At 41.3% G+C, this 27,909-nt stretch overlaps 2 protein-coding genes across 10 annotated transcripts; both read left to right on the forward strand.

Moving 5' to 3' along the window:
• Window positions 1-6,458, forward strand: LOC143327527 (C4b-binding protein alpha chain-like). 4 transcript variants are annotated; one of them, XM_076741928.1, is made up of 9 exons: window positions 1-299; window positions 1,126-1,223; window positions 1,869-1,968; window positions 2,190-2,272; window positions 2,362-2,541; window positions 2,684-2,863; window positions 3,344-3,523; window positions 4,339-4,518; window positions 4,655-6,458. In XM_076741928.1, exons 2-9 carry the CDS (start codon window positions 1,166-1,168, stop codon window positions 4,834-4,836), a joined length of 1,143 nt encoding a protein of 380 aa, XP_076598043.1. In that variant the 5' UTR covers window positions 1-299; window positions 1,126-1,165; the 3' UTR covers window positions 4,837-6,458. The 4 variants fall into 4 exon arrangements, with proteins under 4 accessions (XP_076598043.1, XP_076598044.1, XP_076598045.1 ...); XM_076741929.1 differs by lacking the exon at window positions 3,344-3,523 and having other exon boundaries at window positions 4-299; XM_076741930.1 differs by lacking the exons at window positions 1-299; window positions 1,869-1,968 and adding an exon at window positions 345-686.
• Window positions 6,459-6,530: 72 nt separating this feature from the next.
• LOC143327526 (C4b-binding protein alpha chain-like) lies at window positions 6,531-23,108 on the forward strand. Of its 6 annotated transcripts, XM_076741920.1 has the most exons (15): window positions 6,581-6,711; window positions 7,612-7,708; window positions 10,362-10,550; window positions 10,728-10,827; window positions 11,031-11,113; window positions 11,203-11,382; window positions 11,525-11,704; window positions 12,186-12,365; window positions 14,030-14,209; window positions 15,873-16,052; window positions 16,630-16,695; window positions 17,858-18,037; window positions 19,449-19,496; window positions 19,954-20,026; window positions 21,588-23,108. In XM_076741920.1, exons 2-15 carry the CDS (start codon window positions 7,651-7,653, stop codon window positions 21,712-21,714), a joined length of 1,824 nt encoding a protein of 607 aa, XP_076598035.1. In that variant the 5' UTR covers window positions 6,581-6,711; window positions 7,612-7,650; the 3' UTR covers window positions 21,715-23,108. The 6 variants fall into 6 exon arrangements, with proteins under 6 accessions (XP_076598039.1, XP_076598035.1, XP_076598036.1 ...); XM_076741921.1 differs by lacking the exon at window positions 10,362-10,550; XM_076741923.1 differs by lacking the exons at window positions 12,186-12,365; window positions 14,030-14,209; window positions 15,873-16,052 and having other exon boundaries at window positions 21,588-21,648; window positions 21,970-23,108.
• The last annotated feature ends 4,801 nt before the right edge of the window (window positions 23,109-27,909 follow it).

Genomic DNA, 27,909 nt, shown 5'->3' on the forward strand with positions numbered 1-27,909 from the left:
CTGAAATCATGGCTAATTGTGACATCAGGAGACACATCAGTCTTTCTGGAAACTTTGAGGAATAATTTTCACATTCGCTTTAGAGATGTCACCACAGGGAAGCCATCTTTACATCTTCTTTGTCCTCACAGCTGTTCTGCAGGATGTTTGGGTCCAGTGTACTACACTGACAGCAGTGGAGGGTCAGGGTGGGGGTGGGGACACCTGTGTATGAGCCACAGCCGTCAATGAGAAACCCATTTTACCAAATTGGAGGCAGCAGCCTCACCATAGTGAGTCTTCACGTTTAACTTAGCTGGGTAAGTTCTAAATTGTCCCAACCCTTTAATAACCTGCACGAGCCAAACCGATCGTAAACGCGATAGCGCGCTGACATTAACGACGTATGTTGATGTTACGTCCGCTAACTGATGTTTAGCTAGACCAGCCTGGTTTGATATGAGCTGTTGCGATTTCATGAATTCAGTAATATGTTTGATATAAGGAAGTTTAAACACACGATTAAACACGGCTTACTAACCCCGAGGAACTCATTTAATGGTCATTTCAGCATATATCGTTTTTGAAATAAAGTTAGATATGCAGTTAGACTCTGCGCAGTTAATTTTACTGTGACGCATTAACGCCCACGCTGTTGTGTTTTGATGGCGGAAGATGGAGAAACGGGCTTTTAGGAAATTTTTACTGCTAGACTGTTATTTCTCTTCTTTAAACGTACGCCGAATTTAGAAGTCGAAACTGTCGCCATTAAGACGTTTGAAGTAGCTCTGTAAAATTAGTCTCATAAGAAGTGTCACGTTAGATAGCAAATTTCAATAAATTTTGAATGGAGTTTGGTGTGATGTACAAGGCTGAGCTCATTTACCTGCAAAGATTAGCCAGTGACCAGTATACATTAATTTGACACCGAATATGTATTGTTATTTCATATATTTGGTATTTTAACTAAAACTGAAAAATATTGATGTTTTGGGTAGATGGTATAGTAACTCACTTATTGATAATTTACATTCCTTTAATTTATTGTGTTCTCTGGAGACAGCCCTTGAATGGAATCAATTATTTTAGTGAAGTTAATAATCTGATTGTCTTAATGTCTGTTACATTTGTGTTTGTCTTTGCCAGGAAAACTCGCTGACTTCAGTCTGACCTGGCACTTCCCATCATGGGCATCATTTACTTTCTGCTTCTGAGCTGTCTTGGCCTTGCCATTGCCGCTCCAAGTGAGTGGCAGTGCAGATGAACTTAAATACAACTTCGTCGTTGTGACTACCACTACTGGCTCAACTGGGTAGTGTTTCAAAAAGAACAGTGACTGAAGTGACATCTGGATTTAGATCTGTGGTAGAGATATCAGTAAACAGGGCTGAAAACTGTGGTTGACAGCACATATCTGATAACTGTGCGTTTGTGCGATCTGTAAGGAAACAGTGAGGATGGTGGTGACTGAGAATGTCAATGCAGCTCATGCGTTAGTGTGATGTATAAGAAAACACTGAGAGTGGTGGTGACTGAGAATGTCAATGCAGGAAGTGTCAAACCACATACACCTACAGAGATGTGGAAAAACTGAAATGCAGATGAGTCTTCTGTGGTACACCAAGGGAACGGTGAAGCCCTGAATGCTCCATTGAGGGGATCCGGTGGCTCTGCTATGCTGTGAGGAACATTTTGCTGGCGTAGTTGGGGTCACCACTGCTAATCAATACAAGATTATTCTGAGTGATCACATTTATCATATGATATACTTTTCTATCCTGATGGGAGTGGTCTCTTCCAGGATGAATATGCCCCTATCCTTTTGTGCATAATGATATCCAGCCATGTTTAAGAGAGGAGCTTCATCCTGATGAGTTTTCTTTTTCCAGGGAGGAACTGTGGCTCTGCTGGAGAAGTGGAAAATGGACATATTGATTACTCTGAAGGGACTGAGTTTGGTGATAAAATTGTGATTACTTGCAACCCTGGGTTAGTAAGAAACTGATAACTCTGATGGTTCATGTCATTGTAATTGTGAGCAGTGGATTTAAACTCTAAAATCTCAGTAGCCATTATGTTTCCCAATCGAAAAACATCTTCCTCTAATCAAAGTCAGTGTGCAGTGTTGCCAAGGTGGATGCAGATCCTGCTTCAAATCTGTTGTCTGAATTGAAACCTCTTTTTTTTTTTTTTAATTTATTTTATATCAGTTACCAATTCATTGGTAAACAAGGGCCAAGAGGAATGGTTTGTGGAGACCAAGGGTGGATGGGCAAGTTGCCTAGTTGTAAAGGTTGGTAATCTCTGTGTGTTAACACAAAGCACATGACTGAATACAAACGGTCTGTTTCAATTCTAACAGATGTCATTTTTATTTTGCAGCTGTGACTTGTGATCCTCCACCTATGATTGTGGATGGCACTTTCAGTCCAATCAAAGAAACCTATAGTTATGGAGACATTGTACAGTACAGCTGTCAAAGCGGTCTCACACTCAATGGATCAAAATCAGTATCATGTTCAGATGATGGAACATTTCAGCCTGCTCCTCCAACATGTATCAGTAAGTGTTTTTAAACTTTTTCCAGCTTTTCTCAACATCCTCCCAGTGTAATCTCAGCTGTGACTGATGCTCTCACATACTCAAGAAAACGTTATCTTGGACATTTGTATTAATTTCCATTTTAAATTTTCTTTGCTTGCAGTGGTTCAGTGTAAAGATCCTGATGTTAAAAATGGTGAGTGGGTTCAAGGTTCTCGACCCCCCTTTGGATACAAGGCTACAGTGACATTCAAGTGCAGATCTGGATTTATTATGAATGGGGAGTCTACACAGACATGTGAAATAAATAGCGAGTGGTCACCGGGACTCCCAACATGTGAAAGTAAGTCATCAATGAAAATTACTACTTGATTTAAGTCTTTGAATGAAAGTCAGCCTGTTGTGTTTGGACATGATCAAAACTTGATCTTACACTAATCCAGGTGTCGTCACATTTTTACACGTGATTAGCTTAATCACACAACTTTCTATATATTTAGCTATCTGGACGGGAATTATTTCTTTTTCTTTTGCTAAGTGGTTCAATTGAACAGTCAGGAAAACTTTTTCTACTATTTTTTTTAAATGATGCTTTTTTTTTATGTTACTACTGTGAAATAAAACACATGTAAAATTTTAGGATAAATCCATAGAATCAATCATGCGTCTTCTACCACACATCAAACAATGGCAGCGATATTCCACAACCGCTTTAAACTTTTTCAAACTCTCTGATTTGGTACCTTCCTGTCAAAACGTCTCTCTACTCAATCAGACCTCGGTGTCTGTTTCCAGTCTAACAGATGTCATTTTTATGTTGCAGTGGTGACTTGTGAGCCGCCACCTACAGTGGCGGGTGGGACTTTGAGTCCAAGCAAAGACAAATATGTTTATGGAGAGGTTGTACAGTACAGCTGTGAGAAAGGGTTCACTCTTAGTGCATTGAAATCAGTTTCATGTTCAGAGGATGGAACATTTAAGCCTGCTCCTCCAACATGTATCAGTAAGTGTTTTCAATTTTTCTTTGAATCATCTTCTCAAAGTAATCTCAGCTGTGACCGAAGCGCTCGTGTGCTCTGGAAAGGTCATTTTTGGAAAATTGTTGCATGTTTTTTGTCTGCAGCCGTTCAGTGTGAAGGTCTTAATATTGAAAAATGCTGAGTGGATTTAGGACTTTGTTCAAACTTCAAACTTCAAACTTTATTTATTTATATGGCACTTTTCATACTTAAAAAGCAACACAAAGTGCCTCACAGAGGCTAAAAACAACAAAGAAGAAAACCCAGCCCTCCCGCCCCCATAAATACATACAGAAACACACACACAGACACATATGCACGCGCACACACACCCACACACACACACACACCCGCACACACACCCATACAGACAAGCCACCTTTGGGGGCCATCCACACTGAGAGGGCCCCCGGCTCATGACCGGGGGGCGCCACACGAGACCACCCCAACCCCGGCAGACAGGAGACCCCACACCAAGGTGCAGAGGCCTCCAGCCATCCAGGCCAGAGCCGTCCCCTCAGCAGCACCCCCATCAGTAGGCCAGGAGCAGTTCCCAGTGAGGGGGGCCCCCATGAGGAAACGCTTGACCTAAAAACCAAGGACCCCCATGAGGAAACTTTGTTATGAAATAACAAAATAAACAATAGAAGCAATTCTATGGATTTATCCTGACAATTCAATATAAAGGAGACGGTTGAAAAAAAAAATCTCAATACTACTACTACTACTACTAATAATAATAATAATAATAATAATGATACAGTACATTTCTGTAAAATATGTCATTTTTATTTTGCAGCGGTGACTTGTGAGCCACCACCTATGATTGTGGATGGCACTTTCAGTCCAATCAAAGATACCTATACTTATGGAGACGCTGTGCTGTACAGCTGTCAAAACGGTCTCACACTCAATGGATCAAAATCAGTATCATGTTCAGATGATGGAACATTTCAGCCTGCTCCTCCAACATGTATCAGTAAGTGTTTTTAAACTTTTTCCAGCTTTTCTCAACATCCTCCCAGTGTAATCTCAGCTGTGGCTGATGCTCTCACATACTCAAGAAAACGTTATCTTGGACATTTATGTTAATTTCCATTTTAAATTTTCTGCAGTGGTTCAGTGTGCACATCCTGGTATTGAAAATGCTGACTGGGTTCAAGGTTCTCGACCCCCTTTTGGACACAGGGCTACAGCGACGTTCAAGTGCAGATCTGGATTTATTATGAAAGGGGAGTCTACACAGATATGTGAAATGGACAGTCAGTGGTCACCTGGACTTCCAATATGTGAATGAGTCATGAGTGATTTAAGTCTTTGAATGAAAGTCAGCCTGTTGTGTTTGAACATGATCAAAAATGATTTCATACTAATAATTCTTAAAAATTCCTATAGCTTACATATTAAGCTTTCCCTAGATTAGATTTTTTTTAACTTTTGTATGTCTTGCTTGGTGGCACCGCAGCACTGCTGTCTGAAAAAGTTTAGTGTTTTGAACACTTTGGAATTTTTGCGCTCACTCAAATGGCTGTTATGAAACTAAAAAGGCCAAGTTTAAAATTTCAGGATAAATCCATGAAATTAATTACATGTCTTCTATCACACACCCTCTGTTTGGCAAAGAAATGTGACAAAGATTGCATAAATATTGTCTTTGGCATGAAGGAGAAGGTTTGAAATAGTATTGAGAGTCTGTGAGTCATGGACTTAACCACAAGGCTGTAGCGCATGATATATTTCTGTTTCTCACAGTTGGATGTGCATTTCAGAGCATTTTGGTCGCTAGTCTAGTCAATTACATATGCTTGTCAATATGTAATTAAAAAATGTAAATGATGCTTGCAGTTGTTGGTGTTTCTATCTCAGTAAATGTAAACCAATTACTGGCACTCCTGTCTGGAACTTTTATGATGAGTGATTCAGGATTGTTTCCTTGTAGTTTAAAGCAATGAAAATACCTCGCCCATCAACTAGATATCTGATAACTAATCTTTTGCGCAAACACTGAATCAGCGGTGACGTGTCTTATAGCATAGAAATATGTTGTCTAAATTGGTATGATAAAAAATTCCAGTTGTTACACAGAACACATCTATAAACCCCCCTCATCAGAAGCTGGACATCAGAGACATAATCCTTGAACTTGGATCCCTGATTCAGTGTTACTCGCTTTGTATCATAGAAACTGTCTGCCACTCTCAGTGTTGGTTTTATCTGATTTTTGCAAAAATATTTACTCGGGACTGTTAAAAAAGATTAAACTTACATGTCAGTATAATTAAAAGTAAAACTTTTCACTGCACAAATTCCAAGACCACATTACATGAGCCCTGTGCAGCTCTTTCAGCGGCTCTTTCATGCAGCTGAGATACAATCTATGGTAAAGGAAGGAGAGAAAAGCAGTGAAGAAAGAGCATTGCTTAAAAAGAACTTGTTGCTCTGTGGGAAACACATCACTTCCTCATATTGACTCTGACAGGGCTGGGTTCATTACCTCACACTCTATGAATGCCTTGTCTGATGGTTTTACACTGTTAGCACTGAAATAACGGCAAATTGTGAGCAGGCACATCAGACATAACCATGTACGCTTTACAAAACCTCTCGAAGGAACAGCTGTCACAGTCACCTCAGAGCTGTCTCAACAGGTGAAGCCATCTTTACATCTTTGTCCCCTCATGATTTCTCTAACATGTTTAGGTCTTGTGCACTGTCCTGACAGCACCATCAGCTCTATGGAGAGGGTGTAGATGCTGAGGAGGGGCAACTGTGATCTCATAAGCCATGTGTGGAACTATGACCATGTACAGCAGCTGAAAAAAAAGCGTTATCTTGATGTAGCATTTATTAACATTGGGCAGTGTGTACAGGCTCACATGATGATGATATATATGTAGTTGCCAAAATCAGCAATAATAAAGGTGCAAAAATGCGTGTGTTCGGACATTATGTTAACCTTGACACCCTAAACTGTGTTGTATTTTCGTCAATAATCAAGTGTCCTGAGTGGAGGTGACAACATGTTGTAAAGCTGGTGACTTTCGGCTTAGGACGACACATGCGTCACTGTTTACAGAGCCACGCCTTTCCCACAAGAAGCCGAGGCCGTGAGGAAAGAGCTAAATTTCACCACAACGGAGGAGGCGGCCACCACAGCGACTCTTCATTTTTGGTGGGTTATGTTATAAACTGGTCAAAGCTTTTAGGAAAACCACCGTTAAGCGAAAACCGAACGTCAAAAAACGCAGTAATGTGACTAAAAGGATGGTCGCGTTCGTTAGCTAGCTATCAACAATGTTAACTGATAGTTAGCTAACTGATAGTTAGCTAACGTAACATCGTTATACTAATAGTTAGCTAGCCCAGTCTTGCTTGACGGGGTGTGTTGCGGTTTTGTGAATTTAGTAATGTATTTGATACGAGCAGATTCAAAACCCCAGGTGGACACAGTTTAGCGTATCTACCGGTAATTTCGGCATAGTTCGTTCTTAAAGTAAAGCTACACTTTGTTAGTTTCACTACGACGCGCTACCGTCCACGGTGTTTTGATGAAGAAAAATGGAGGAAGAGACGTTTGACCTAACGTTGGTTACTAGTTTTTAAGGGCTGAAATTTCACTGTTAAAATGGCATGTTTGTATTTCTCTTGTTTTAAACGTATGCCGAACTTGCCATTGAAAGCTGTCGCCGCAGACAAGTTGTGAAGTAGGTCAGTAATGGGAGCTGCGTTTGCAGTGTCACGTTAGCTATCAAACATTGACGGATTTTGAATGGAGTCTGGCGTCATGTTTTCTTATTTAGGCGACAAAGGACAAGGCTAAGTGCAGCTATCTACAAAGATTAGCCAGTGACCAGTATAGATAAATTTGAGACAAAATATTGATCATTATTTATTGTATTGGGTATTTTAACCTAAACTGAACTAGAAAGTAATGTTCTAATAGCTGTTACTGGTAAACTACGTGTCTGTAATTTCACGTGATCCCTGCTTGAATTGAATCATCGCGTGTCTCAGCCGTCTTGTTCAGGTTAATACTGATCGTCTTATCTGCATTTGCGCTTGTCTTTGCCAGGGATCTCATTGACTTCAGTCAGCCTTTCCAGATCCCGTCATGGACGTCACTTCCTTCCTACTACTGAGCTGCCTGGGCCTTGTCATTACTGCTCAAGGTGAGTGGCATAAGCTTGTGACAGGTGTGATTTTGATCCGGTTGGTGTTTGGTCTCATCTGAACTTGCCCTGACTTCCACCCACCCAGCAAAAATTGGTTGAAAAGACGTTGAAAAGACATCATTTAAATACGTCGAAACAACATTTAGATTTGGTTGAAAAGTGAAAGTTGAAAAGCCGTCATTTTCAGGTCGTTGAAAAGACGTCTCCATAAAGACGTCCCTTTGCTGTCTAAATTAGGTTGCAAAGTAAACGTAATTTCAACCTATGAATTAATTATTATATAGAATCATAAATTCACGACTGAATTTTTACCCTAAAAAAATGAGACAATGCACAAAGAACGTATCAATAAAACATTTATTGTTCTCACATGGACTTTAAGAACCTAACTTCTTACATATACACTTGCAAAACGTTCCAAATCTGCCACAAAACACCCCAAAAAACAACAACAAAATAATCATACATCCAGACGAACTTGAAGAAGTAAAACTGGTGTGGACTGATGAACTTAGAAACAATCAAAGCTCCTCCCTGAAGTTTCCTCTTCACTGCTGCACTGCGAACATGAGGCAGGTTATGTTTAATTCTTCACATTTTGACATGAACTGCGCTTATTGTGTATTTGAAATCTGAGCTCATATATTTTCTTATTTACTTTAGCGCACTAACGTTAGCAAGATAACAAGACCTAAATTCAGTCAAGCACACCTTTTTGTATTACAAATTATAAGAATTTGATACTTACAATGTGTCTCTATCCGTCGCTCTCGCTCTATCCAAACTATCCAACAATGTCAAAAAATCTCCTGCTTCTTCTGCCTCTTCTTCTGTTTCCGTTTAATGGCTGCGAATGCCGAATTACAACGAATCATAATGTGAGACCGCCGTAAAACCAATCATAATGTGTGACGTCATCTGTAATTGCGGGTCTCCGAGCCTGTCTCGAAGTGTATCCGTCTGCGGCCTGCAAGAGAGGAGTGTCGTACATGTAGAGTATTCACCCATTGTCACACACACACACACACACACACACACACACACACACACACACTAATATATTTGGGAAACAAATAGGCATCAAAAACGTATGTAACTTTTAATGTGATGTGATAATGGTTATAACCTTATAGTATTTTGCGACATTTTACTATTATTATTATTATTTGACATTTTACTCAGGACAACAATTAATGAGCTAAATAATAAATAGATAATGTCAGCGCTTGTATGTAAGAGCATAATGTGTAGATTTATTTGAAAAGGGGGGCCTATGTTAGACTATTATGAATGTGAAAGTAGTAAATTTAAAAAGTAAAAGAAGGTGTGATGACAGTAATTTTATTCATCCTTAATGGCGATTTCATTTGTGAAGTGAATATATTCAATTCAGTTCAATGCAATTCAATATACCTTTATTTGTCCCACAAGGGGAAATTCCAATTTACAGCAGCACCAGTAAAAGATAGATTAGGTAAAAAAAAACAAAACAGCAAGTATATAGAAATGAGTGTAATTAAAATAAGCATTATCTTAAATTATAAATTGTATTTGCAGACTGTTATGTACAGGATGGATTGCACAGACTATTGCACCAGTTATTGCCCAGATTATTGTACAGATAATTTACAGATGATATACAGATAAATTATCAGATTACTTTGAGCAGTTCTTGTTGTGCAGTCTGACAGCTGCAGGAAGGAATGACCTGCGATACCGCTCTTTCATATTTCACTAATATACAATACCTTGAACAATATAAAACCTATTTCATGTAAGTATAAACTAATATTGCAATATACAAGATTTACAAAGAGATTTCATGCTAGTGCAAAAGTTTTTGAAGGTTATACGGTACCTACCTACATCCATTTTTTTCTACATCCTTGTGGGTTCAAAAATAACATTATCATGTAACAAGCTTGATGGCATTATGGACCCCTTGAATCAAAAACATGTTTTCTTATTGTTATTGGTGGCATGACTTTGATGATACAGATTGTTATTTATGCTGAACTTGTCACTGAAGCACTTTTCTCCTGTTCTTCGAGACCTCATCTACTTCCCTGAAATCTGAGTTGTCCCTTTGTGTGGTCTTTCTGTAGGACCAGTGTTTACTAAAAGAATATTAGTAAGCAATTTTATTTTTCCAACCTGAGACATTTTGACCGTGGCTCATTAATTTTATTTGAGAACAAAAAAATGACGCATGTGCACCGTCCCCCATTACATACAGTGCTACATTGGACCCAGAAGAGAAGTGGTATTTTGATTTTGTTACTGTGATGGTAGAGGAAGTGTCCATGACTGAGGAAGGTAGGTCAAAGTTAAGCAGGAAGAAGTGTTATGGTCCACCAAAGCCAAAATGTCCTTAAAAAAAATGTCCCTCCACATACTCCGATTTCCAACGTCAATTTTTGAGCTAAATTTGGACCAAATCAGACGGACTTAACTCAGCCCAATTTTCAACGTCTATTTTTGGACTAAATTTGGAATAAATCAGACGGACTACACACAGCCAAATTATCAACGTCTGTTTTTGGGCTAAATCAAGGACGGACCGACCAGATTTAGCCAAAAAACAACGTCCAAATGACGTCTAGTGTTGGGTGGGCAGCATTCATCTTTCTCTTCTTATTTTTCATTATAGCTCAAAACTGCTCCGCACCAGTCGGAGGACCCAACATGGTTTTGAAGGACAAAGACCTTCTTTTGTCAAGCTTCCCAAATGGGACCCAGGTTACTTTTGCCTGTCATGTCGGCTTCAGGTCTGTGGGAGGGTCTGGAGTCATTACTTGTTCTGACGGGAGTTGGAGTTCTGTGAGGCTGAGATGCGAGAGTAAATATAACGACTTTTATTCTCCATTCTCTGATTTGGAGCCCTGTAGTTTTATCATCTTACCAACATATAAATGCTCTTTAATATGAGTGACCAGTATGTTGAGTCATTTGTGTATAATGATATCCAGTCATTTTTAGGGGAGGAGCCTCGTCCTGATGAGTTTTCTTTTTACAGGGAAGAATTGTGGCTCTGTTGGAGAAGTGGAAAATGGGCATGTTGATTACCCTGAAGGCACTGAGTTTGGTGATAAAGTTGTGATCACTTGCAACCCTGGGTTAGTAAGAAAATGATAACTTGGATGGTTCATGTCATTGTAATTGTGAGCAGTGGATTTAAACTCTAAAATCTCAGTAGCCATTATGTTTCCCAATCAAAAAACATCTTCCTCTAATCAAAGTCAGTGTGATGCAGATCCTGCTTCAAATCTGTTGTCTGAATTCAAACCTCCCATTTTTTTTGTTTAAATTCTGTAATCAGTTATAGATTCGTTGGTAAACAAGGGCCAAGAGAAATCATTTGTGGGGACCAAGGGTGGATGAGCAGGTTGCCTGTGTGTGAAGGTTGGTAATCTCTGTTTGTTAACACAACACACATGACTAAATACAAACGGTCTGTTTCAATTCTAACAGATGTCATTTTTATTTTGCAGCGGTGACTTGTGAACCTCCACCTGCGCTTGTGGATGGCACTTTCACTCCAAACAAAGATACCTATAGTTCTGGAGACGTTGTGCTGTACAGCTGTCAAAACGGTCTCACACTCAGTGGATCAAAATCAGTATCATGTTCAGATGATGGAACATTTCAGCCTGCGCCTCCAACATGTATCAGTAAGTGTTTTTAAACTTTTTCCAGCTTTTCTCAACATCCTCCCAGTGTAATCTCAGCTGTGACTGATGCTCTCACATACTCAAGAAAACGTTATCTTGGACATTTGTATTAATTTCCATTTTAAATTTTCTTTGCTTGCAGTGGTTCAGTGTAAAGATCCTGATGTTAAAAATGGTGACTGGGTTCAAGGTTCTCGACCCCCCTTTGGATACAAGGCTACAGTGACATTCAAGTGCAGATCTGGATTTATTATGAATGGGGAGTCTACACAGACATGTGAAATAAATAACGAGTGGTCACCGGGACTCCCAACATGTGAAAGTAAGTCGTCAATGAAAATTACTACTTGATTTAAGTCTTTGAATGAAAGTCAGCCTGTTGTATTTGGACATGATCAAAACTTGATCTTACACTAATCCAGGTGTCGTCACATTTTTACACGTGATTAGCTTAATCACACAACTTTCTAAATATTTAGCTATCTGGATGGGAATTATTTCTTTTTCTTTCGCCAAGTGGTTCGATTGAACAGTCAGGAAAACTTTTTCTACTATTTTTTTTAAACGATGCTTTTTTTTTGATGTTACTACTGTGAAATAAAACAAATGTAAAATTTCAGGATAAATCCATAGAATCAATCATGCGTCTTCTACCACACATCAAACAATGGCAGCGATATTCCACAACCGCTTTAAACTTTTTCAAACTCTCTGATTTGGTACCTTCCTGTCAAAACGTCTCTCTACTCAGTCAGAACTCGGTGTCTGTTTCCAGTCTAACAGATGTCATTTTTATGTTGCAGTGGTGACTTGTGAGCCGCCACCTACAGTGGCGGGTGGGACTTTGAGTCCAAGCAAAGACAAATATGTTTATGGAGAGGTTGTACAGTACAGCTGTGAGAAAGGGTTCACTCTTAGTGGATCAAAATCAGTTTCATGTTCAGAGGATGGAACATTTAAGCCTGCTCCTCCAACATGTATCAGTAAGTGTTTTCAATTTTTCTTTTGAATCATCTTCTCAAAGTAATCTCAGCTGTGACCGAAGCGCTCGTGTGCTCTGAAAAGGTCATTTTTGGAAAATTGTTGCATGTTTTTTGTCTGCAGCCGTTCAGTGTGAAGGTCCTAATATTGAAAAATGCTGTGTGGATTTAGGACTTTGTTATGAAATAACTAAATAAACAATAGAAGCAATTCTATGGATTTATCCTGACATTTCAATATAAAGGAGACGGTTTTAAATAGCATTCAGAGTCTGTTCCTCACCGTACCTCTCAGATGACACCATGCTGCTGTGAAATTTCCTTTTCTTGTATTTGTTCATGGGTAAAAGTTTGAGGCGGGGAGTGTGAGCTTCAAAGTTCGCTTCCGTCAGGAGAATATGATATGTTGGCAGCGTCACCTCTGTAGCACCACAGTGCTTCATATATGACGGCGTGGTGTGACCTATGTGTCACACGTGTTACGAAAAAGCTGGTGTGTGATGAATGAAACCATGAACATGCGACGCGGCTTTGCAGTGTTTCTGTGTGTGTCTGCACGGTGCTAAAAGGCTCATCTGGATGGAGATCGTTTCAATCGAAAGTGAAAGTGCAGCGCAGCCATGCTGCTTGGTGTGAGGGTTTGTGGGCTTGTTTGCGTGTGAGGTGAATTGAAGGCTCATCGCTATTCTCCTCGTCAGCCCTCGCCTGTCGTGCACTTGAGAAACACGTCCCCGGCTTCATAGAGTCCATACATTCAGCATCCATTCCCACATTTCCTTCTTCGCTGAAGTCTCAACCTTCAAGCAGTTTGGTTTGCTGCTCATCCCAGACGTGTGTTTGTGACACAGGATACTCGGTTAAACTAAAAGTGGCAGATGACTGACAGATCTGTGCAACTGAAAATAAATGACTTATGGCTCCATGTTTATCCAAGAGAGATGGACCGTACACATTTTATTGACATAAATGTAGAAATAGATTGTTGATAAATGTCAGTTTTAGCATCTTACTGATGTGCAGCTTCCTTACCAAGACAACCATGTTGGCTTAGAATAAGGATAACTTATTGTGATTTATCAAATTCAACACGTTTGTAACATATTGAATCATATCTTTGCACCTGTGAAATGTTATCGTTTTTCTTTGATTAGAAAACCCAAAAGCAGCACAAAAGTCAGACGTTTTTCACTGTTTGAATGGGTCACAACCTGCGGCAGTATGAGGGCGATAGAGACTCATCTGCTGTATTTACTGTATCTGAGCGAGCTGAGCCAGACGACACGAGACATCAAAACCTCAAAAAATAACCCGCAAGCAAGACCTCCCTTCATGGCTGCATGACTGTAGCTGTGGCCACTGACTGAAATCTTGAGATTCTTGTTCTTCGTGGTTTCACCACTTGACGTGTGTATATATGTTTCTAAATGATGCTTTATTTCTGATATTACTACCGTGAAACAAACCAAACAAGTTTAACATTTCAGGATAAATCCATAGAATCAATCATGCATCTTCTACCACACATCAAATAATGGCAGCGATATTCCACAACCGCTTTAAACTTTTTCAAACTCTCTGATTTGGTACCTTCCTGTCAAAACGTCTCTCTACTCAATCAGACCTCGGTGTCTGTTTCCAGTCTAACAGATGTCATTTTTATGTTGCAGTGGTGACTTGTGAGCCGCCACCTACAGTGGCGGGTGGGACTTTGAGTCCAAGCAAAGACAAATATGTTTATGGAGAGGTTGTACAGTACAGCTGTGAGAAAGGGTTCACTCTTAGTGGATTGAAATCAGTTTCATGTTCAGAGGATGGAACATTTAAGCCTGCTCCTCCAACATGTATCAGTAAGTGTTTTCAATTTTTCTTTGAATCATCTTCTCAAAGTAATCTCAGCTGTGACCGAAGCGCTCGCGTGCTCTGGAAAGGTCATTTTTGGAAAATTGTTGCATGTTTTTTGTCTGCAGCCGTTCAGTGTGAAGGTCTTAATATTGAAAAATGCTGAGTGGATTTAGGACTTTGTTATGAAATAACTAAATAAACAATAGAAGCAATTCTATGGATTTATCCTGACATTTCAATGTAAAGGAGACGGTTTTAGATAGCATTCAGAGTCTGTTCCTCACCGTACCTCTCAGATGACACCATGCTGCTGTGAAATTTCCTTTTCTTGTATTTGTTCATGGGTAAAAGTTTGAGGCGGGGAGTGTGAGCTTCAAAGTTCGCTTCCGTCAGGAGAATATGATATGTTGGCAGCGTCACCTCTGTAGCACCACAGTGCTTCATATATGACGGCGTGGTGTGACCTATGTGTCACACGTGTTACGAAAAAGCTGGTGTGTGATGAATGAAACCATGAACGTGCGACGCGGCTTTGCAGTGTTTCTGTGTGTGTCTGCACGGTGCTAAAAGGCTCATCTGGATGGAGATCGTTTCAATCGAAAGTGAAAGTGCAGCGCAGCCATGCTGCTTGGTGTGAGGGTTTGTGGGCTTGTTTGCGTGTGAGGTGAATTGAAGGCTCATCGCTATTCTCCTCGTCAGCCCTCGCCTGTCGTGCACTTGAGAAACACGTCCCCGGCTTCATAGAGTCCATACATTCAGCATCCATTCCCACATTTCCTTCTTCGCTGAAGTCTCAACCTTCAAGCAGTTTGGTTTGCTGCTCATCCCAGACGTGTGTTTGAGACACAGGATACTCGGTTAAACTAAAAGTGGCAGATGACTGACAGATCTGTGCAACTGAAAATAAATGACTTATGGCTCCATGTTTATCCAAGAGAGATGGACCGTACACATTTTATTGACATAAATGTAGAAAAAGATTGTTGATAAATGTCAGTTTTAGCATCTTACTGATGTGCAGCTTCCTTATCAAGATAACCATGTTGGCTTAGAATAAGGATAACTTATTGTGATTTATCAAATTCAACACGTTTGTAACATATTGAATCATATCTTTGCACCTGTGAAATGTTATCGTTTTTCTTTGATTAGAAAACCTAAAAGCAGCACAGAAGTCAGACATTTTTCACTGTTTGAATGGGTCACAACCTGCGGCAGTATGAGGGCGATAGAGACTCATCTGCTGTATTTACTGTATCTGAGCGAGCTGAGCCAGACGACACGAGACATCAAAACCTCAAAAAATAACCCGCAAGCAAGACCTCCCTTCATGGCTGCATGACTGTAGCTGTGGCCACTGACTGAAATCTTGAGATTCTTGTTCTTCGTGGTTTCACCACTTGACGTGTGTATATATGTTTCTAAATGATGCTTTATTTCTGATATTACTACCGTGAAACAAACCAAACAAGTTTAACATTTCAGGATAAATCCATAGAATCAATCATGCATCTTCTACCACACATCAAACAATGGCAGCGATATTCCACAACCACTTAAAACTTTTTCAAATTCTCTGATTTGGTACCTTCCTGTCAAAACGTCTCTCTACTCAATCAGAGCTCGGTGTCTGTTTCCAGTCTAACAGATGTCATTTTTATGTTGCAGTGGTGACTTGTGAGCCGCCACCTACAGTGGCGGGTGGGACTTTGAGTCCAAGCAAAGACAAATATGTTTATGGAGAGGTTGTACAGTACAGCTGTGAGAAAGGGTTCACTCTTAGTGGATTGAAATCAGTTTCATGTTCAGAGGATGGAACATTTAAGCCTGCTCCTCCAACATGTATCAGTAAGTGTTTTCAATTTTTCTTTTGAATCATCTTCTCAAAGTAATCTCAGCTGTGACCGAAGCGCTCGCGTGCTCTGAAAAGGTCATTTTTGGAAAATTGTTGCATGTTTTTTGTCTGCAGCCGTTCAGTGTGAAGGTCTTAATATTGAAAAATGCTGAGTGGATTTAGGACTTTGTTAGGAAATAACTAAATAAACAATAGAAGCAATTCTATGGATTTATCCTGACATTTCAATATAAAGGAGACGGTTTTAAATAGCATTCAGAGTCTGTTCCTCACCGTACCTCTCAGATGACACCATGCCGCTGTGAAATTTTTTTTTACTGTGTTTGTTCATGGGTAAAAGTTTGAGGTGGGGAGTGTGAGCTGGGTCACTTCACAACAAATTTACATCAGCAAACATGTTTGTGCTTCCCTCATGAAGCTCAAACAACCCACTACAGTTACATTAACATGCAAGTTTTAATTGTTAATAGAAACTGAACATTTTTGAGTGCAGGGTGTATTTTTGTGCAGGGTGCACATCCCTGATGTCAGAAATATTGTTCTGACTACTCCCTTTTTATATTCTTGCAGAAATGCCAGACCCAACTAAAGCTACTAACACCACCGCCACCACCACCACCACAAAGAAACCAACAGGTAAACCACGTTAATGCTTAAGAACCATCTAACTTCCTCCAAAATGATTGGGCCAAAAAAAAGGCCTAAAACGTTGACAGTGTCCAAGCTCATAAATGCATCTTTGATCAAAGTGCTGTCGTGTTTGTGTTAAGGAGTTATGGTTGAACGAGCCTGGTGACGGTGTCTTGTTAAAAGTATTTCCAGTGTTATTTTCTCTCTACTCTACTCTACACAGGACTTGGCAAGTGGTATGTGTTAGGTGTTTACATCAGTGACCAGGACCGTAATGAATGTGATGAAGTACTGTGCTGTACTTTGATCCGTAAAGTACAGAATTCACTAGATCTGTCAACACTGAGCAGTTTTTCAATTGAGTTTCTAGAAAACGGTGCTAAACCAGGCCTGAACGATACACAAAACAAAAAATCTTATTGCTATTTTTTTTGGTAGACATCGTGATGTTTTAGTGGAACTGGTCATTTTTGTAATTTTCACTGGAAAAAAAATCTCAAAATGAAACATACAAAGTTCTCGTTGTTTCACCGCTCAACGTGTTTGTACAAGTCACTGATATGACAAAAGCACGTCGCAGATGCATGCTCTCAATGTGAGTTTAACATCAGTACTACTGTGTGCACGATGATATATATTTACTGAGCTTTGTACTGCTCATTTGAAGCGTTACACGTGTATATTATGTTGAGGTGTTGTGTCGCTGAAATGTTCCACGACGGGCAAATACAGAAAGTGCTTATCAGAAAACATCTCTTCATAGGGTTTGGATGGTGCTCTGTGTGCAACATTCATGCCATTTGCCCATTTAAGTGACGAGCTGCGCTACGTGTAGGCGTTTTCTATTCACGCTACAAGTTTGTGGCCTGTGCTACAAAGCTCGCAACTTCTGTAGCACCACTGTAATGTGCGAAAAGCATTAATGTTCATGTAATAATTGTTTAGCCCTGTACTCTCTGGTGATATATAGCATTATACAAACACGCATAAACCCTGATGGAGGATTTTATCCATCATGCTCACTTGCCTAATTTGAAATAATGACATCATTTTGCCTCACCAAGAAATCTGTAATCACTGATTTAGGGCTGAGCAATATCATATATCTACAAATGGATTAAGTATATATATATATATATATATATACATATATTTTTTTTGCCTTCAGATGGTCAGTGTCCAGATCCTGCTGTTGAAAACGGCGAGCGGATTGAAGACTCTGGACCCCCTTACAGATACAAGACTACGGTGACGTACCAGTGCAAGTCTGGGTTTGAGATGGTAGGAAAGCCCGTACAGACCTGTGAGGAAAGCGGTCAGTGGTCACCTGGACTTCCAAAATGTGAAAGTAAGTCAAATGAAAATTCCTACTTGATGTAGCTGTGTCAGTGAAAGTCAGCCTGTTACATTTGAACGTGATCAGTCATGATTTTGTACGAATCCACATTCTGACCTGCCACCAGCTGGTCGCAGCACTTTCTATATACTTATCTTCCTGTGGTTTCCCTGTTTGGATTACATTAGCGTTGGGTTTTTCCTCTTTTGCTTGGCAGCTAAATAAAGTTTTAAAAATCAGGAAGTTGCTCTACCACCGCTGTTTGAAAAACCACATTTTTTGTGTGCATTTGGGTTTCTACCATAGTACCATCATCAGAAATATTGCCACCATACCTTTCAGATTCCCTGCTGCTGTGTAATGTCTTAGCTATTAGCTTACCTGTTTTTTTGTTTTTGAAGTTGAAATTTTTTTTTTGTTCATGGGCAGAAGTTTGAGGCCCAATCCCATTGTCCACACTCAGGGACTCACCAGACATTTCTTTCGATTCTGCAGGGCTTAGGACTGTCCCATACAGATCTTTCTGCACACTCTCCACAAGTCTGCATTCCTGCACACTTAACTTGCGTGAATAACCCACAGTTCTATAAAAAATCCCAATAGACAATCATGGAAGGAGCGCCTTGGCCATGAAGAAAGTAAAAAAACATAAAATACAGTGTCCCAAAGACACAGCTGTATGTAGCCTGTCATGGCGTTCTCAAGGTCACGTGACATGTCACAAAATGCTGCCATCTTTAAACGCACTGTCTCCCGCTCAAAGCTCTTAAAAGGCTGAGACAGTGAGGGTTTTGGTTTAGGCCTTAGCGGGGACATTGGGCTTGAGGGTGAGGGCCCGCTCACCTTATTTATGGAATGAAAATGAATGTAATTTTAATGATTTATCTAGAAAATTTAAAATGACAAGTTTGAGAAATTTCGAGTGGCATTCTGTGACTCCTGGATTTAATCTTTCCCACCTGGCTCGGGCTCTTCTTGCATTTTTCCTCCGTATTGGAGCATAGCTTTCAGATGAAACCATACATCTGATTTGGACCTCGCACAAAACTGCAACTCTCATTGTAACACCCTCCAAAAGGCTTCAATCATAAGTATACAGTTAATTTTTTTCCCATGAAAAAATTGAATTTCCTCAAAATATGCGTAGAGCAATCATTGATGCAGCAGTCACTGCTGAACACTTCATCCCATCATCATGTCCTACGCCTCAGTGCTTCTTCAAAACACTGCTCAGCCTTGATTATTGTCTATCTAAAACACCGTAGATGGACTTGACTTTTAATGTTTTCGTTGCACATCTCTTCACCAGCTCCTTCTGAAATAATCTCTCGTTCTGTCTTGTTCCTGAACAGGAGCAGATAAGCATTGACGGTTAATCAAAACCACCATTTGACTCAAGTCTCTGCTGTTTCGTTTTTTACAGAAAGTAGTGCAAACAACTACGTCATGCCGCTGGCTATAGCCCTTGCTGGTAAGTTTCACTTTCATCCTTTCATCATCATTAGATGAACAATGCACAGAGATAATTGTGACCCAAATAACATCAAGATGGCCTCAGAACAGCTGTAACACAGCAGTCTGTGGAGATCTTCTGAGGACATCGTGTTCTTGTTTGGGAAATGGGAACAAAGTGACACATTCAGCCATTAAAACTTGTTCGTGTGGTGATGGCTGGATCTGTCACTTCCTCACTTTGCTGTGGTTTGTGTTTTGCACATGATTTCCGTTCATGTAACCCTTAGAACTAATCATGCCTGGATTGTTATTCTAATAAATAGCAACAGTTTTACTGTAATAATTTCCTAAAAAACAAGTTTTTGGGGGTTGTCAGTGTAAACTTTACCACGTCAGGATGGTGTCAGGCATTTATATGACACTACTCTTGTTGGCCTCAGTGGCTTCAAATGTCTCCATTTCTCTTATCAAAGCAATCAGTGTTCTCCTCATTTGCTGTGGATGTTTCTACTTTGGAGTCCCGGCACGCATCAAGAAAAAACTGGGGTAAAAAGTTGTTTTATTCGACTGTGCCAATTAACCCCTGATATGGCTTTAACACTCTATGGCGCTAGCCGTCTGTGGTCTTTGTCATGGCTTCTTCAACCTTTTCTCTGTGTCTCAGTGCTGTATTCGGTCCGTGTCTTGAACCTGTCCCAACCTTTCTTCCTGTCAAGTGCTGCATGTCGCAATCCGTGTGCTTTCGGCTTTTTGATCAATGTTTTTCTCTACCGCAGTGTCAGTGTTGTCTTAAGGGGGCGCTGCAATAAGCCCCCAAAACACTCCTACTCCACAGAGCTGTGGGCCGCTCAGTTGAAAGCTGCCCAGAGTGCCTCATGGGGGTTTGTGTTGACACACGAGGTCTACAGAATGTGCCATAGATGCTAAAGGATGTTTAGGTATGAATGATTACGGATGCAGGTGTTTCTGTTAGCACTTGGTTGTGTTTGTTGTGTTGTATTCTGTTGCCATGAATGTCGCAAATTTACATGACCAAAGAGGAAGCGCAGGTGCTGCTAAGAGAACAGTGGATTCACAGTGAAGTAGTGAAGTGTTTTTATTTGCATCAGCTTACACATATTCCCAAGGTAGAGGGTGACAGGAAGTGGCAGCATTATTATTGTTGTTGTTATTATTATAATTACGATCAGTGATATTGTTGATCTTGGGTTAACTGGCTTTGAAATGATTTTAGAATCAACCCAGACACTGCTGAGTACAATCCTCTAGTTTCTGCTTGAAATAGGAAGGAGTGGTTGCTGGTATGTCACATTTCTGGAAATATTCCTCAGGAAACACCGTTTGGTTCCTGTTGTGTCAGAGTAGCTTGTGTGTATGCCTTAACTCACTGTTAAGGAGGGCATCCAAAAAAAAAATCGAAGACTTCATAAACCTGTCAGACTGCTTCTTATAAAGTTGCAAAACTTAAACGTGTCGGAAAGTTTCACAACTTTGGGCCTGAAAGGCAGCTGAATCTGCCTTTGGTTCCTGAATGTCTGCCATAAACTGGCCGTTTAGGCCGGGAGTAAAAAGATGAAATGTGACAACAGAGCATTTGGTGGTATAGTCCTGTATGTCTTTCTGCAGAAGAGGTGTGTGTCCTTCACGTTTTCATCAGAAATGAAACATGAAGAACACTCACCATGTGAATGTTGTTAGTTTATTTTATTTTAGAATCTGTTAACATTGTTTGGAACACCAGGCCACACGATGTGAATATAAACCAGCTGTTTGGCCTTTTGTCGCACTGTAACAACCCTCTGTGTCCTCGGCGATGCTGTGGTGACCTGTTGATTTCTGCTCCGAGAAATCAACAGGTAGTATTTTGCATCGCGGAGTAACACCCACACAGAGGTGGATATTTGGGCTGTGAGAGACAGACGAATAGCAGCAGACAGGCCTGGTGGGGGTGTGTTTGTGTGTGTGTGTGAGGTGTTTATTGTAGATGGGTTGGGAGTCTTTTTTGGGTGAACAGGGTGTTTCTCTGGCCTACCTTAAATCCTCCTTGCTCCTTGTCTGCCTGGTTGTGTATCAGTAGTAATGTTGACGAGTCAATATTGGATTACAGCTCTGGGAGAGGCATTCCTGCCGATGAGGCTACCAAACCTGAAGAGGAAGTAGCACTCTCGGTAAGACGCTGCGTCCAGCGAGCGCACTTGAACTCATGTATGCAAAGTGAACGATTAATAATGTGAAGAGCAAGAGTAATATGTGATAATGGTGGGCAGAAGTCTTTATGTGATTTCAGACTGTATTTGCATGATGTATTATGAATGTTCACGATGTTTCTCTTCCACACCACGCTGGCCTCCTAACCAACCTGCTGGACAACTGCCTTAAAACCCTTCACAGACGCTTTTCTCCTCTTTCACAGGACTGTGCGATATTTCGAGTCTGTCTGAAAATGTCTAATTTATATCACTTTGCTTTTTTTTTTGTTTTTCCTGTAGTAAGCAGTCCAGTCCTGTTAGTCCAACATTACTGGTTGTAAAAATGACTGGTTGAGAAGAGGAACGTCACTGGACAATCTTTGAATGTAGTGGCGTCGTCCCGTGCGCATGTGGATGGCGGAGCTAATGAGACCCCCTGAAATGTACGCTGCTGATTGCCACGCCGACTCCAGCTCGATCCTTCGCTTGTACGTTAAATAGCACCTCTGGTTAGTTGACAGTTGATTTCCATTTTCAATAGACCACTCATAACTACTTTTCCTAGTCTGCCTAATTCAGTTCATTGATATCTGGGATGCTCTCTTTACAGCATCAGCAGTTTTTCTTCTTTTTTTTAAAATGATGAAGGAATGAGAGTTCATTTTTATCAAAGGCTCCAATTCCACGTTCACTTTAAACTTGCACTATAACTCAGAGCACAGTTCAGCTCAGTGACACAGATTAAAAGCTTAAAACAAGCAAAATCAGTAAAGAATGTTGGCATGGTTCACCTTAACTACAGCTGGCTCCTGGCCAAAAAACAGTCCTCCTGTCTTTAGATTCAACTTCCGCCATTCAAGAGACAACAGTGGGGTCTGTGCAACAGTCCCCAGCATAGTGCCTGAATACAAGGCATGTTCCATTGGCCTTATTTCACAAGCCAAGTGTTTTGGCTTGTTGTGTGTGACTTGTGTGTTTGCCTGTGAATTGCATAAATATTGACCCGATTGTTGGGGTTGCTTAATCGCGGGCTGACCTTAAGGTTTATGTTAAAAAAAAATAAAAAAAATTAGCCGTGTGTTGGTACATGATTCGTTGTGCTGCGTTTCTTCACCAAATCAAGTTAAATTGTTGTCCCTGACTGTTTCATTGCTCCAAATCGTGTTTTGTGGACATCTCTTCCCGAGTGTCGGTTTCAGCGTAATGTAAGAAGAGGAGGATTGGGACACAGGTATTGTGTCTGTTACATTAAGATGTATAAACTGTGATCTCCGAACACTTTTGCACTGCCTGGCTGTTTATTTATTTAACTAAAATTTGTGTTTCAAAACATCATTAACATTTTTTGTACTGTTTTGAGGCAAGTGTAGAACTGCTCCTATATTGGCGCTACTTTTTGTAATCAATCGATGAAATAAAACAGACATAATGAAGACTCACCATGTGTTCACCATGTACTTGCACACAGTACACACAACAGCTTTGCTTATCAGGACTTAATCTTGTTTGATTCAGGCGTCATGGAATGGAGCTTGAAAAGTTAATGATGCTGTTATTAAAATACACTTGTTAACCCCTTTGCATGTTTTCTGTATGTTATGCATGTTCAGACACAATGAGTTTAAGAAGAGAGTACTTCATCCTCAGTTGGTTCTGCTTTGGATATTCAGGTACTTAAACTGCTGGGGCACATTTTAGTCGACATTCACACATTCGTGAGAAAAATGTATCATCCACATTAGTCACACCTGTCTGATATTTAGTGGACAGGTGCGGCTGTGCAAGACTAAACTACTGCATAGCGTACAGAGGTAATCTGCAGTCACTTTACATTGAATATGAAGCTATGGGGAAAAACACTTTAGGGCCAAAACGTGCTATAAACTTGTGGACATATTTTACCAGTTTTCTTTTTCTAACAAAATACCAGACACCCAAGTCTTATCCCCAGGCTATGAGAAATAAAGCATTTTTTTTTAATAATAATTAAAACAAACTGTCTATAAATGTACTTGAAGTACTAACTGTGGGCACAGAGACTAGTTAAGAGGATCCTCTTACATGTTGTGTTACAGCACCACCTGGTGGATCTGACACCAAGAGGGAAACTGTTGAAAGCATCTCAAAGTTTGCAGACAAACATCCAGGAGTGATTTCACATTTACTCAAGTGCAATTTAGGCTACTGCCCTGGTTTAATGTAATGCTTCTATAAACTCACGTCATGACATTTCAAAGGGAAACTTTGTACCTAAAGACATTTATTCAACTGTTACTTTGCAGATTAAAGCTTCATACACAAAACTACATTTTGTTAATAATACTGTTATTTAAAATAAAAGCAGGGTTGTACTCACAGTGTATAGAGTAGTTTTACTTTGTAGAATTGTTGCTTTTACTTAAGTAAAAGCATCTGGACTCGTCTTCCTCCGCTCTAGCTATCAGTGAGACGTCCAGGTTCAATCCACAGTCGGTAAAATAAAGAGCACGGCTTCATTCCAACATCCTCCACGAGGTACGATGAGATCTGTCCTTCACTGTAACCGATTTCAAATGGTGCTAGAAACAAAAGCAGACTCTGAACACCAAAAGAAATCGGTCAACCTTGGATTGAGGACAAAGAGCTTGAGCTGTCAAAACATCCCGGCCGGCTGGTGGTTTGTGGCCGACTGAGCGGTGCTTCAGGCAGCGACGCTTCCCAGGTGAGGCCGCCTCTGTCCTTCGCCTTCACCTCCCGACATCTCTTCTGGCACTTCACAGCTGCCTGTCGAAGGCCAGAGAAATCCACTTCCCACCCCAAGAACACTGATTTCAAATGGTGCTAGATAGATGACAACACTCTAAGCCACCATCTGAAACCAGCTTCCAAGGGGGGCACTTCTCACAAAAGGTTCTCCTCCTGTGCTGTAAAACACTGAAATCAAAAAAGGAAAATAACATTAATGAGAGCAGAAAAGAGCAGAAAACAGTAAAAATTAGCTGCCAGTTTGAAACGGGAACACTAACATGGACGTGGTGCGACCGGATTCCTTTCAGTCAGACTTTCAGATGCAGCAGCAGACACACACGGAGCTCCATATCTGCATTCTCTGTAATTAATACACAGCCTGAGCATCACACTGTAGATGTGAAGCTGTGACTGATAAGGCAGCAGCCTGAGAGAAAGCCCGGACTTAGAAGTCTGCAACACATACAAATGTTCTGATTGGAATACTTAGAATTAACGTGTTCAAGAGGGAAAAAAGTGTTATGGAGGCAGAGACTGAAACAACTCGGGATTTAATCAAGGGCCCACGCAGCATATTCTCTGAAGCTCCGTCCACATTTTGAGATGAACTACATGTGCTTGTCTACACTGAACTAATTACTGTTACGTAATTACGACTAACAGTCGGACATCTCTCTCTCTCATCAGGCTACTTCTCTTTTATCACTCCTCGGCTGAAATCGTCCTCAGAAGCATCTACTGTGGAAAAGTTGAGCGTACTGGAAGTTATTGCAAGAAATGCAGAAAGTATCCGTTGCATGTTCTGTTTGCACATATGAATTATGCATCGACCAAACACCCACAACGATATGACACAAATATGCATGACATTTAATCAGAACGGACTCGGACTGGTTCCTTCTTTCAGCCTGGAAAGTTAACTTAAATACTGTGAGAGGACACCGAGGAGGTAACAGCTGTTCGAGGCACTGTTGTATTAAATCTTCATCTGGGGGCCTTAGCATTTGCAAATGGAACGATTAATTGTTTAAACAGTGCTTCGTTGGTCTCCATTACGCTGATGCACGTCGATGAATTAGTAATAGGTACAGTAAGCTTTAAACGTCGCCTGTGTCGACCTTGTTTTCGACTGGACCAGGATGGTGCTCCAGGGAAGCCTGACAGAAACTCAGAGGCTGTCAGAGGCCTCCAGTGTCACACACTCAGGGACGGCTTAGGCTCGTGCCCAGAGAGAGGTTTGATTCAGTGCCCTGATTCAGGCCGCAAAACAAAGAGAGAGGCAGGCAGATGAAGGGAGAGAGTGTGTGTGACAGATAGAGATGTAATGGAAAACCACTGAGAAAGCACCAGAACTCTCTCCCTCTCTCTCAATCTATTTCTCTCTAACACGCCCACACGACTGATCTGATACTTGATCCAAGCTTCGCGGATGTGTGAAGGGCCAAACAAGAAGAGACACACGAAACGCTGCCACTGAATGTCTTTCACGTTCGGGCTCACCTGCAGCTCCACGCGCAGACCCTGCGAGTCCTCCCCTCTCGGCTGCTCTGTCAAACAGTGAGGACGATGGCCCGCTGCGTTGCTGTCCAGCCACTACATGGGGGGAAAAAAAAAGCAAGGAAGTGGCAGTCAATCGCTGGCAGTGAGAGCCATGACGCACACACGCAGCTACAACACACAGAGGGTGGGGCAACGACAGGTAGTGGCCAGTTCACTGACTTGTTGCCAAATGCTCCAACAAAGTACAAAACTACCCGACCATTTGCAAATTTCCCCCCTGCTGTTTTCACTCTTTGCATGCAGGTGAGAGGACCACTGGCAATTCATTGTCTTGGCTCAAACGTCCCTGTCCCTCCAGAACACACTCCCACACACAGTCTGCCTCAGTTTCTTCATATTTGCAATGACAACTCCCATAAATACGACTTGTCTTGAAACTGATTAACGCCAAATCAGGGAAGCCTAACCCCAGCCTCGAAACATCAGATGCAATTTACTTTGATTTTCACAGTAATCCCCACAGCCCTTACAAGTCCTTATCAGGCTTCAGATGGGCCAGGCTAAGCCATTTTTTTTTTCTGGTCAGGGCTGTCTGTGTGTGAGGGTATAAGGCTACGTGTGTGTGTGTGTGTGTGTGTGTTTGCACTGTAGCCACAGTGACGGCTCTGATCAGAGGGCCTGTCTGTCCGTAGGTGTCTGGTTCCTTCGCCTGGCTGGCTCAACCCAACCCTGTCAGTTTTCTTTTTCGGGTTGTTTGTTGCTTGTGTGCCACTGGACCTGTTGTGTAATGCTTATAAAAGATTTAAAGGGACAGGAGGCCTTCAGAGAGCGGTCAACGGCAGGATCAGGAAGGAACTGTGAAGCGCCCTGTTGAAACCCACAGGGGTGAATATTTTCACAGCGGTCCTTATCCGAGTATCGCTGAGTGAGTAAACGGAGGCGAAACATGCGCGATAAGCAATTTGTTAGCTTACAGTTGTACTTTGTGATATACTGCTAAGTTAAAATAGACCTCACTGCTAAAAAAAATAAACGTATCATGAATCAACTTTCTGCAGGAAAGCTGGATTAGTGCACTTGTGCCTCTGACTGCGTGTCACAGTTACGCTTCGTGGTGAAGCGTAGTCTACTGGTGTTAGCTCGTTCAACGCCCATCGCGGTGAGGTGAGTGGGGGAGCACGTCTTTACGATCATCTGCACAAAGGAAAAACAAACAGGCAGCGATAGTATATACAGTATTATACCATCAGCACATTTAGAAGAGAGCGAGCGGGAGGGAAAGGGAGAGAAAGACGCTGACTGTAGAAGCAGGAGCTGCAATGCAGACCACGGGCAGCCACGCACGCTCTTGCATCATCTCAGAAACGAGGCGTCTTTTGGACGTTGGGACTTCCAGCCAGGAGCATGAGAGGACCTCTCTCGTCTAGGGATTTGAATCCTTCCTGCTGCTGCCGCCCTCGTCGCCGCGGAGAGTCCGAGTGTGTCAGGCGTGCAGAAGATGCTCAGCTCTCTTCCACTGCCAGTTCCAGTCAGTGAGATTTTTATCTGGAACTTAACACTTCCTTAGACTCAAGCACTGCCTCAGACGCATCAGCGCATGTTTCATAGCTCTTTTCCGGAAACTTTCAAGGAAACTATTAGGAAACGATGGCACCGGTAAAACAACCAAGGCCCGAGGCTGCAGCATCGGCCAAATGAAGACTGTACGATGATCACTTCACAGGAGAAACACTGGCAGTGATGTTCCTTGTAAAAAACTAACTGATGCATCACTTTCTAAACTCACACAGGACACAAACGTTACCATGTTTACAAAAATAAACAACAGACTAACAGCTCGACCCATGTAAACACACGTGGTGCTCGTGTATCCATGGAGAGGGGTTTCTGCAAATGCAAAACCTTTGTGCTTCTTAGCCAATCAGATGTTGTACAGCTCGTGGAGCCAGGGGAGCTCCTCCCATCCAATGAGAAGCCAGCTTTGGCACGGTGGCCTGTGATGCAGCAGCTTTA

The sequence above is a fragment of the Chaetodon auriga genome, chromosome 10 (genome assembly GCF_051107435.1).
Source record: "Chaetodon auriga isolate fChaAug3 chromosome 10, fChaAug3.hap1, whole genome shotgun sequence".
NCBI classification, from domain to species: Eukaryota; Metazoa; Chordata; class Actinopteri; order Chaetodontiformes; family Chaetodontidae; genus Chaetodon; species Chaetodon auriga.